We start from the raw sequence: 12,154 nt of genomic DNA on the forward strand, positions 1-12,154 counted from the left end.
ATCTCCGAACTCCTACCATGAATATTGTGAAGCTACCAGCATGTTTTAATGAATGTTTTACCAGCATGTTTTACCAGAATGTAATAACACGCGTGCGTCTCTGTCCACATAACAGGAATTACGCTAAAGATCAACGGAACCTACCAGAAGATTTATAGATCTATGTTATGATTTGAGTAAAAAAAAGTACGACGAACAGCTCACGTCTGACGTTATAGTTATACTAGGTTTATGCAACCGTCAATCCTTTTAGGTGTCCACAAACCAATCTCCAAACTCCCACCATGAATATGTGAAGATACCAGCATGTTTTAGGAATGTAATAACACTTCTCTGTCTACGCTGTCACAGATTGCAACAGCCATATGGAATTACTAGCATGCAGAAATGTATGTGGGTTATACTGATATGTCTGGGTGCCTCACGTTACATACACGTACCAGGATTGCTCTGTGACCCACTTGTACGGTCGCACGAGGATTTACGTATCTAACGTTATACTTCAGTATAACGTTACTTCTCAGATCACATCGAGAAGATCTGTGGAGCTCTCTATCAAGCAAAACGTATATACATATTGACGTGCCCGGTATGAATAGGGTTAAATGATTTTCTCTTCGAGTAGCCATAGATTATGTACAACAGGCATATGGAATTACTAGCATGCAGAAATCTAACGCTAGTTCACCTTTATCCGCGGGGTAACCTAAATCCGTTGTTTTAAAGAGATTATTTAGGGATATCACGTCGATGAAAGGCGGTTCCAAACTGCAACATATTAATTTTTTTTTGCATACTAGTGAAAATGTTCAAATTTGAAACTACCCTCCGCCCATTTAATATGCCCTTTTTTTAGAAACAGCGGATAAAGGTGAACTAACGTTATATGCGGTCTGTACTGATACGCCGCTTGGGACCGCGTGGCGCAGTGGCAGACTTTCGGCTCGAGACCGAGAGGTTGCGGGTTCGAATCCGACTGCTGTGTCACCGATCTTGTGCCCTTGGGAAAGGCACTTTACACGACTTTCCTCACTTAACTCAGGTGTAAATGAGTATCTAGCTGCGTCTAGTGGCCTTGGCGGGGCTTTGTGGCCTAGACAGGCTTAGGGGTTCAGGAGGAACTCCTTACATCCTTGGTCTGAAGTCCTCCTAGGAGACGGATACTCAGAATAACAAAGCTGCATCTGCTGAAGCCGTCTCATACAGTTCACGTGTCATACAGTTCTGTCCATGTGAGACTTAGTGCTCCAGTAGACGAAGGGGTGGAGAAGGAATTGCACACCCCTCCTTCACCATAAAAAGTCATGTGTAGGTCAGGCAAAACAGGTAAATGCCTGTCTGCCTGCTCATCTGTCGAATCGACAGGAGAACCATAAAAAGAAAACTGATACGCCTCAGTTGCATACACGTACCAGGGTTAGTCTCTAGCCTACTTGCCTGTTCGCACGAGGCTTTACGCATTCTCCTCCGATCTGTGGAGTTTTCTAGCAAGCAATATGTATATCCTGTATTGTCCTTGTTGAGGCCATTCGTACTCTATTTCATAGATGAAAGAAAACATAAGATCTAATGTTAATTTTGTGTCTGTTAACATGTATTTATTCTTGACCAAATATCGTCAGTTAAGACTATCAATGCTCAAACTAAAGATGGATATATTATGCCATGTAAATACATTTGAATTCGCGGGGATTTAATTTCGCGGTAGCGGGAAAAGGACTGCTTGAGGTAGTTTTAAGTTCGCGGTAGCATTATAGTCTGTTATGGCCACGAAAAAATGTTTGCGGTGGTTTTAATATCGCGGTAAATTTGCAATACGAAAACTGCGAACATTAAACCACCGAGAACATTTCTGCATTCACAGTATCCTCCTGTCGTACCAAAGGAACAGCAGACAAGCTAGTTACATGACGCCATATTGTCACAACGTAAAGCCACAATGAATATCAGATATCAAAGTTTGTTTTGCATCAGCCAAGTGCTTTTGCTTCCAACTTACCTTAGCGTAATGTGCGCAGTTTATTGAATGGCGACCCTTCCTCTGGATCTCGAAGTCGTGAGTTTGAATTCTCGCAAGAATCTGGGACTCGCCAGACATGAGTCGAAGTTCATTCGACTTAATGAATCCGTATTCAAAAACAAAATTCAATCTCTACTAGTGAATAAAAAACAGACATTTACTTCTGGAAGTTTCTGGTTACGTTCATCACTCTTAATTCGTCAGCGTAAAAATACAAGTACATCTAACTATTGAATTTACCCGTGTATACTGTATCTGGTGCCAGTCTTCTCTGACAGTGGAAGTGGAAATGTAGCTAAACTGCTCCTTGAGCTTAACTGTTTCGAGACCACTTTTACTTTGACCAACTTCATGAAAACCTCCATGAAACAATATCACTTTGTTTCTAACATTGAAGAATGCAGCATTGCCTGCATTAGGATCTTTTTGGAAGACGGTAAACCACGACAGATTTTGTACTCACAGTACATGGTATTGGCTCGTGCTCGGAGTCCATTTCGTCTTCAGAATCGACTGCTACAGCACACACGAAACTTGTGCAGGTGCTTGTTCAGTCCGTACGTGTTCAGTTGGTACCAGGTCAGTCAGAGCAGAGACATTTAATGCTGTCTGCGATCCGCTAAAGAAGAGCACGTTTGTAATCTTTTATTCAACATATGGGACGTGCCATTTTTCCGGAGGTGGCCTGTATTGTATTATGATTACTGCACAGACACAGGCACAGGCACACGTGCGCACACACACACACACACACACACACACACACACACACACACACACACACACACACACACACACACGCACGCACGCACATACACAGCACATACACACACAAACACACACTCACACACAAACAAACACACACAAACACACACACACAAACACACACACACAAACTCTATTCCCCCACTATATAGAGAGAAGAGAGAGGTTGGCCCACCCAACAATAACAATAAAGAGAGAGAGAGAGAGAGAGAGAGAGAGAGAGAGAGAGAGATACATAGATAGATATACATAGATAGATATACATAGATAGATAGATAGATAGATTGATAGATAGATGATGATGTACAGTTTTGGATGACAATATATCCGGTGCTTGTAAGCAAGTCTTGAAATGAAAAAACACTCAGATATGCTTGTACATTTCACGAGTATTTCTGCATGTCGGTGTGTCCGTATGACCTTTGCATCACTGCTTGGAATCTGTGGCACCTTAGACACTCAGACAGGTTATTCCGCAACTGTTCGTACATGATTTTAGCATCACATATTCATGGCAAGACTTGGGTGTCGATCGGAGTTTGAACAGTTTTTAACATTCTATAGAGTTGTAAGATTTGACATGACATGAAACAGGACAACACCATGTCATGAACTTACAACGGAATGCCAAGAGATGACTTTTAGTATTCTCCATAAGTATTCACACATGTATATAGATAGATAGATAAATAGATAGATACGTGTTGATATATATTTTCGGATGACAATACCTACCTGGCGCTTGTAAGTCATAGAGTATGCAGACATGAAACAGCAGAGACTCAGACATGTTATTCCACAACTGTTGGTATATGATTTTAGCTTCACATACTTTCATGACAGGCTGATCGGTGTTTGAACATTTTAAACATTCTATACCTAGATTTGTAATATTTGACATGACATCAGACAGGACAACACCATGTCAGGAGCTTATAAGTTGGGCACGGCAGGCGACATGAGGCACACAGATTTGACATTTCAGTACCTACATTATACCTATACCCGGTGCTTGTAAGCAAGTCTTGTAGGATGCAGACATGCAACAACACTCAGATATGTTTGTACATTCCACAAGTATTTCTGCATGTCAGTGTGTGTCCGTATGGCTTTTGCATCACTGCTTGGAATCTGTGGCACCTCAGACACTCAGACAGGTTATTCCACAACTGTCCGTATGTGATTTTAGCATCACATATTCATGGCATGACTTGGGTGCCGATCGGTGTTTGAACAGTTTTTAACGTTCTCTAGATTTTTCACATTTGCCATGACATCAGTTCACACAAGTTGGACTTTTCTTATGACTGTTATGAATGCATGATTTAAGTACCAATCGGTGTTTGAACAGTTTATAACATTCTATACCTAGATTTGTAATATTTGACATGGCATCAAACAGGACAACACCATGTCACGAGCTTGTAAGTAGGCCACGGAAGGCGACATGAGGCACACAGAAATGACATTTCTGTGCCTTCAGACATGTTGGTTATTTTTTATGACTGTTGGATGCTTTTCGCCCTGATTGCATCGCTAGTGGTAATCATGTAGCAGTTTCTCTCTATCTTGTATTTTGTAAGTATGTAGAAATTGTGTATATATTCTTATAAGACTTATATTATAAGGACCCTAAACGATGTAAGCAGTGTCTCTGTTACATACTTTATCTGACCATTGCCTCTTCCCTCATGACCTCAATGAATTAAAATCGAAAGGCGGCCTGCAGGCCGATTTGAGCTTTCATGAATAAATAATGGTTCAAACATCTGTGGCACCTATTAAAACGTGGTGGAAGACGAAACACATTTTATGTCAAACTGCTCTTTCTATAACCAAGAAAGAAAAGAGCTGTTCAAAGAGGCCATCAAATTTCATCCAAACTTTCTCACATTCACTGACAAAAAGAAAGCAGTTCACCCTTTAACATCACTAAACCCACACATAATAAAAAAAGTGGGATATTTCGTCTTCCACTGTCTTCGAAAAAGGAGTCGAACCCAATAACCCAGGATCTAGAGTTAGCTTTTACTAGTTTTAGACTAGAGTAGACACTTGTGATATTGTATTTTACACTGTTTACACTTTTATGTTACCTGCAATTAGCCCACGGGCAAGAATTTGCAATAAACCTGATAATGATTAAAAGGCTCAATTCATTACCTACCAGTGCTATACCAGCCATACTATCAAATTATTGTTTGAACTGTAGACTGTATTTTACCGGCCTGATAATGGGCAATCAGTTTTTAGCTAATTTTGCAGAACAAATTAATTGATTTAAGCATAATCATACTTTTAAAATTTGTAGTTCTAAGGCTATTTCAATTTGCTTTTAAGACATTGCAATTGTACTCCTCGTATTTGTATTGTTTATTCTTCGTAATATTTGTTTCTTTTTTTTTTTTTTTTTTTTTTTTCCCACATTTTATTCTTCATTCACAATGTTACAATCAATGATACAATGAAGTGTGTAAGTAACCATGGTAACAAACAATAACAACATAGATTACGTCAAATATACACATATATATAACGAGCTATTATATTTTACATGTCCCCTGACTTCAGTACTACACTAGTACTGTCTGAAAAAAGTATGAACGTTGGCACTAAAGAACTTAGCTCCTCTCCCTTTATAAAATGCAACAAGTAAATGCTCACGAAGGGAGAACAAAAGTATTAAATGGCAAGCATCGAAATACAAATAAAGAGCGGATACATCTGCATCTCAACAGTACCAGTCATATTGCCAGCTTGCTTGCTTGCGTAATATTTGTGCTATACGCCAAATTTGTATTGTATATGTCCTGTGAGTAATAATACACAATGTAAACAAGCCTAACAATTCGGCTTTCGGGCCGCGACTTGGCTGTGAACGAAATTGACCATCCTCTCTCTCTCTCTCTCTCTCTATATATATATATCTATATCTTTTTCTCTCTCTGTCTCTGTCTCTCCTAGTGTAATGGATAGTTACTTGTTTACATCGTAGTATAAAAGGAATGTCATGATTCGAGTAAAATTGTACTGTCAAACAGCTTTTGAAAGATAGTAAATGATTTCTCTGTGCGTGTGTGCGGGGTGGGGTGGGGGGTGTACTCATGATCAGAGTCTGTCGTGACCCGATAAAACGATACTGGTTCGACTAGAAATGTAATGCCAAACATGTTTTAAGAGACTGTCAATAAGTTGTGGCGGGGGGGGGGGGGCTTCCTCCCACACTAGATTCTGAGATCTCGGATTAAAAAAAAGGCTCATTTCGCAGAAAGGTAGTGCGGGCATGCAGGGTGCCAAAACACTGCCACAACGCCAGAACTACATGATAACGTATCGCGTTGTCGATCAAAGACAAGGTTGACCCCAAAAGTCACAACAGAGCAACCGGAGAAAGATTTTGCCAAACAATGGAACAATCGAATGAAGCTGTTCTTAAAACCCTTTTCAAGAACAAGTCAGTTTGTTTACAGTGAAGCGTTGCCGGTCTTCCCGAATTTTAAAGTAGTGTTTCCATTTAGCGTTACCCATTAATGATCTTTATTGATAAATAAATTATTGTCCACTTTGGAGCAAGTCCACATGTCGAGTTATACTATGCAAAATCCAGTTAGGAATCCAGTTGTCATGAGTAATGAAAAAACACGAAGTATGATCCTTAACGGGAGGGGGCCATACTTCGACAGGGGTCCAAATTTCGACAGGTTTTAAAAATCATTGTTGCGGAGAAATGCATAGATGCCTGCACATGAGAAGTACACTAGCTGTAGACTAAACCTTGTTGTAAATAACTACAAAGACGGGGTATGTGTCGAAGTTAGCAAGTCCCACAGATAACGATTGAAAAACTTGCACAAGTTTGACGCCTTCCGTGCAAGTTGACGAGCGAACGTATCGAGACCATGGCCCGGGAAACTCTTGAATTATTCTTCGCAAAATACGACATGTGAAAAAATACCACCACACATAAAAATGATGTTTATTAGCCTTCCGAAAAATAATACCTGTGTTCTGTTCTGCCTTTAACTGGGTTGGATAAACGGAGCTAAAATGATGCCACAATGTTCAACCAGTCGGGGCCCCGCCATTTTACTATCACGCACGCCGGCGGCCGACCGATGCTCAACACGTTGAACTCAGTCAACCCGTCCGTCGAGCGACAAACATTCAAGAAAAATCGATCCCTACCGACTAAAAAATCCTGTAGCCATTGCTGATGCCAAAAGACAGGATGAAAAGGCAATTAAGGAAGCCGAAAAGCGAAAATGCCATCACAGTCTAACGTAACAATGCGCTGCCGTTTTGCGGCAAGTTGGTCTCACCGTGAGAGGTAAACGTTTTAATACACCGTATTTGAATAAGTCGCGTAATACAAAATATGACCCATATTTGGTACAAAAAAATTATAATGAAGACTTTTAGTGCTATTCTATTTGCATAAGTTGTTTAAAAATGCACGGCGATGGTCTGGTTGTTACTATGTCGGAGTTTGGACCCCTTTTTTGTGTTGGAACGTTCTGCTAGGACGCAAGCCGAAAACCTGCCGTAAGTTTCGTGCGCTGTCAAAGTACAGTGCGGAACGCTACTGTTAAATGAAATATATATCTGTACAGCTTCAATAACAGTTATATGGATGCATACAAGATCTTAACTTGTTTTTGATGAGTTCACTGTAAAATGTACATTGACAAAAGCCATGCGCATCCACTTAGAACGGGTGTCGAAGTATGGCCCCCTCCCGTTAGCAATGACTCGTGCGTGTGCGGATGAAGTTAACCAGAAGAAAGGATAGCATACGTGTGATTATTATCATTACAGTGATCCAGCGCCGAAGGAGGTCGACAGCCGGATACCCTGAGGGGTGACCTCTTTGTTTACTAGAATTTCCTGAAACGGTTTCTTAATTATCATCAGATGCTAATTATGCATTTTGCCCATGCTAGAAGAACATTTGCGATACTAGTAGGGAGGAAAATCTAACACAAGAAGGAAGCTTCCTTGTTAGTGCTACCGGCTAGCTACTAAGAAACGTCCAGAACAGCTGACGTTTCAGATGAGACAGCAGGCGGAAGTTATCTACCAGCGTGCTGTGCCAAGTTCACAGAGAGGCCTAAGGGCTACTACTATCTTATGCCTAGGTAAGTCCAGAAACTCACCTACAGAGGTATATGTACCTAAGAAGTTAAGAATACGGGCCCGATCTTGGAGGAATTTCGTGTAACTGGTTGAGCCTTACATATCAACATGTATCTACCTAATATCTACCTAATAGTATCTATCTATCTATCCATGATGTCTTATTAAGAGTACCGGTTGGCTACTAAGAAACGTCCAGAAGAGCTGGCGTTTGCGATTAGACAGCTGGCGGAAGTTATCCACCAGCGTGCCTTGCCAAGTTCACAGATCTCGAGGAAGCATAAAAGGGCAGGACTGTTTACACATTTTGAGTGGTACAGAGAGCGGTGATAACGTGGCTGAGCCTTTCACGCAGTCGCTATTCTGAAATACAGGTTGGTGCTCTTCTTTATTTCTTAATGTCTGCTAGCCAAGGCAGTTTTCTTGTAGAGGAGTTTTGTTTGAGATGGTAGGGCGCCCACCGAACACATTCTCTATCCTTCTCGCATCCAGTACAAGCAGAAAGATCTACATTAAGTTTTGTTTCTGCATTTCTTTCGGCAAAGGTTCCTTGCAACTTGATAAAAAGAACACCACCGAATTTCAAAATCGATAGACACGTATGCTGGTGTGCAGTCTGTTATTGAAGGTCGGAGCGAATGAAAGCTAACAAGACTGGATTCCAGCCTAGTATGCGTAGGCATGTAGCAGTACGTTTACAAGTGCGACACGCAGAACAGAACAGAAGCGGATGACTCCAGTGTTCATAACGTACGTATAATCGACTTTGAATATAATACGAAAAGCTTTTGAACAATTGTACAGTGCGGCGATCAGATATGGACTTGTTTAGCTATTTCTGTTTGCTTATGTACAACTCTGCAGGCATTCTCGTGCCTTTTGGGGGGCTAGGCCCAGAAAACATATGGGTTTCTGGCCTTTCCATCACGATTTTTACAGCTATCATAACTTGATTCAATGTGTATATATGTGAATAAACAATTAATAATAATAAACCCACAGGTGTGTTACTCCTCCGTCTGGTCCAGGCTCCACTGCTCCTGAGAACGTCCAAGTGTGCAGCAACATGAGGTATGAGTCCCTCGGATAGGACTTTAAATGGAGGTCCTGTATCTGGGGAGAGCCATACCCCAGGCACGTTAAAGAACCCACCACACGTGCGATGGTGCGGTGTGAGCGGTTCAATTCAGCCCCTAGCTGGCTGCCAATAGAGTTTATTGAGTTCATAGAGAGTAGTCGGCCCACCCAAAAGATTCCAGAGAAAAAAATGTTGTCCTACTTTTTGCACTTTAACTCAATTAGATGTTACGTTAAGTTTGGAGTTGTGATGAAGATTGTCGAGGACAGACACTTGTGCACAATTTCGTACAACGTTATGCGATATTTTACTTTGGATGATTACAACTTTTTTTCATCATTGAGACAATTTGTATGTTTTTTTTTCACTCCAGGAAGTTTTTGTTGGTTCTTCTGATCGTCTGCGTCGTGGCCTGGGAGTCAGTGGGATCTACTAGGACTCTTCGTCGGATCTATACTCGTAGACGTCCCACAATTGCTCCACTGGGTAAGCTTAAGCCCGACCCTACTCCACTAGACGGCAACTACGCTGCGCTCTCGATCTTACTGTTACGTAAAAGCTAGGATATGCGTAACCTTCGATTTTATTACATAGGTATATCATAACAAAAGATACCCTGAGAACTTTGTTTTATACAATTCGTTGAGTGATCTGTCAAATGTGATGTCACAGAGAGAGCGCCAAGAGAGTGTCGTTCTAGTGGAAAGGGGGTTATAAATGTTGCACTTACTCAGGTAATCTGATTGTGACTTTAACTTTTGCTATAAATGCGCAAAATGCTATTAGACGCATGATACAGATATAGGATAGTACATAAGAAATTTGCAACGTGTTTCAAATAACACCAAAGATTCTACAAGTATTTAGTCTCATCTCAAATTACTTTTATAAAGTAGTGTTAAGACGATTCGAGCAGAAGTTATCATATGTTATATCTTGTACAACTGTTGTGAAATAAACTTAGCAAGATCGTAAACGGAAATAGAAGAATTTATAAGACGCATTTTCAAGATTTCACCCCGAATGGTCATTAATTTTCTGTTGGATTTTTTTTCTTACTTTTCAAAGCGTCGTGCCCGGAACCATTCACGGCGCCTGGTACGATCAAGTACAACTGCAACCCACCTTACGTACACGGAGAGGCTTGCTGGTGGAGATGCCCGCCGAGGTACAGGTACCAATCTGGCAGCCCGGTCAGGCAGTGCAAGGATGGACAATGGACCGGGACCATCATGTTTTGCGTTCCCGGTAGGCTGTTTTAAAAATTTGCATCCAGATTTGACAACGTTTGGATGCTTTTATCATCACGTACGTAAGGCCATGTTGATTGTACACATGGATGGCATCTTCTGGGAACTCCAAAACTAATGCGAGCGCGCGAGTAAAAAAAGTTTGACCACAAATAAAAGCGGCGAGGAAGGTTGAACATATGACTCCAAACACATGCAAGATATGGTATACCGGACAAAGGACTCTTCATTTTTGTTCTGTCACATCTTCTTTGACCTTAGAATATTCTATGACATTAGTATACGCTTTCTAATACTTGTTTCTGTAGCCTACGGCGTATATTTGTATGTTCTGCAGCTACTTTGTACGATTTACATTATAGTTGAACATTTTTTTTGGGGGGGGGGGGGGTTGGCGTCTGAAAATTGATGCACGTGCGGATGCCATCCATATAATCAAATCAACATTTCCTTATGGGTTTTAGTCTCCTGTATGAAACAAAGTTGCATCGTGAAGTGTCAATGATGTCTTATGTAGGACATTGTTTGACATACAGCGTTTACTGTCGAGAATAAGAGCATAATTACGTGGAATGGTATCAATATTGGCAGACGTCTAGGGCTAAGCAACCGAGGGATCTGTGCATTGAGGGTCAACATGTGCAAATCTCTCTCCGAATGCATAAATAAAGAGACTCTTTTTACACAACCAATGCAGTCACAAAACGTATTTACATATTCACAGCCAGCTTTAGCCAACATATTTACAAACAATGAGATCCCAAACGCATCTGAACTGTGAGCAGCGACACCTGTCCTGCAGTACAATATGAACCAGTCAGAATTGCCCTGAAACGTCGGTGAGAATAAAGCATTGGTTGTGTAAAAACAGTCTGTTCTCCCAAAGAAAAAAATACCTAATAAACAATAACAGAACAGCCAACATAAGATAATTATATACTGCATAGAGAATATACTCCATTGCTAGGACACAGGAATGATGCCGAGAAGGCAAACACCAAATAGAATGCAGAAGACTGCTACGAAATAATCTTTATGTTTTTTCAAACAGATCTCTTCCAAGCCTTGTTCGGCAACTGAGCCCACTGCCACATCATGCGTTAAAATGGGAGTCTCATCAGCCATACAGGGTGGGACAAATCCTGAAGATTCACCACAAACATGGAGTGACACGTTGAAACATATCAAAATAAGAAGTGTATCAAAATGAGGAATGTAAAATAAAAGGGCGACCTCTTTCCATCCAATGAGAGGTCTATACATTATGCTCTTATATATATATACTCTTATAGGAAACATGAGTTGAATGTATAGTGTCAAGTAATTGCATCGAAAATTTCAGATCATGTAATCAAAACCAGAATATATTTACTCTGACAGATACCAGGCTCTGACATGTCTTTAATAGGATGTAAGCAGATGGGCAAATTCCAAGAACATTGACTTTTCGTGCGATGTCTTTATGTAAGCCGGAGGGGTTACTGAATGTCACGCAACTGGAGGGCAGGGTTTGGGTCACCAAGTCTCCGTGATAATACCTAGCAACCTTCCTTGTTTGTGGAGACTCGCTGGCAACCCTCCTTCGATTATGATTACAACCCTGTGTCAATCATGTTTACGAAACATTGATACCTCTCCCGCGTTAGTCGAACGTCAATGTTTTGGCTAGTGCCCAAATCTGCATAGCAACCTTCCTTGTCGACGGTCTTTCACGTCAATCATGCTCGTCTGTTTCAGGGATTTTGTACATTTTATGACTTGAAGTTTGAGCACATTTTAAGTTGCGAAAATGATCATTCATAAATGAAGAGCCTGACAGTTCGTTATAACCCTTTTTCGCTAGGACGGGGCTCTTACTACGATCTAAAATCTAACAGATCGCACAAATAATGAATGTATTAAAAAAGA

The 12,154-nt window shown here is 40.9% G+C and overlaps 1 protein-coding gene across 1 annotated transcript; it reads left to right on the forward strand.

Annotated features, from left to right (window-relative positions):
- Nucleotides 1-8,923: 8,923 nt before the first annotated feature.
- Nucleotides 8,924-12,154, forward strand: LOC118428473. Its single transcript, XM_035838556.1, has 4 exons — nt 8,924-8,989; nt 9,370-9,482; nt 10,065-10,244; nt 11,298-12,154. Exons 1-4 carry the CDS (start codon nt 8,985-8,987, stop codon nt 11,324-11,326), a joined length of 327 nt encoding a protein of 108 aa, XP_035694449.1. The 5' UTR covers nt 8,924-8,984; the 3' UTR covers nt 11,327-12,154.

The sequence above is a fragment of the Branchiostoma floridae genome, chromosome 13 (genome assembly GCF_000003815.2).
Source record: "Branchiostoma floridae strain S238N-H82 chromosome 13, Bfl_VNyyK, whole genome shotgun sequence".
NCBI lineage: Eukaryota > Metazoa > Chordata > Leptocardii > Amphioxiformes > Branchiostomatidae > Branchiostoma > Branchiostoma floridae.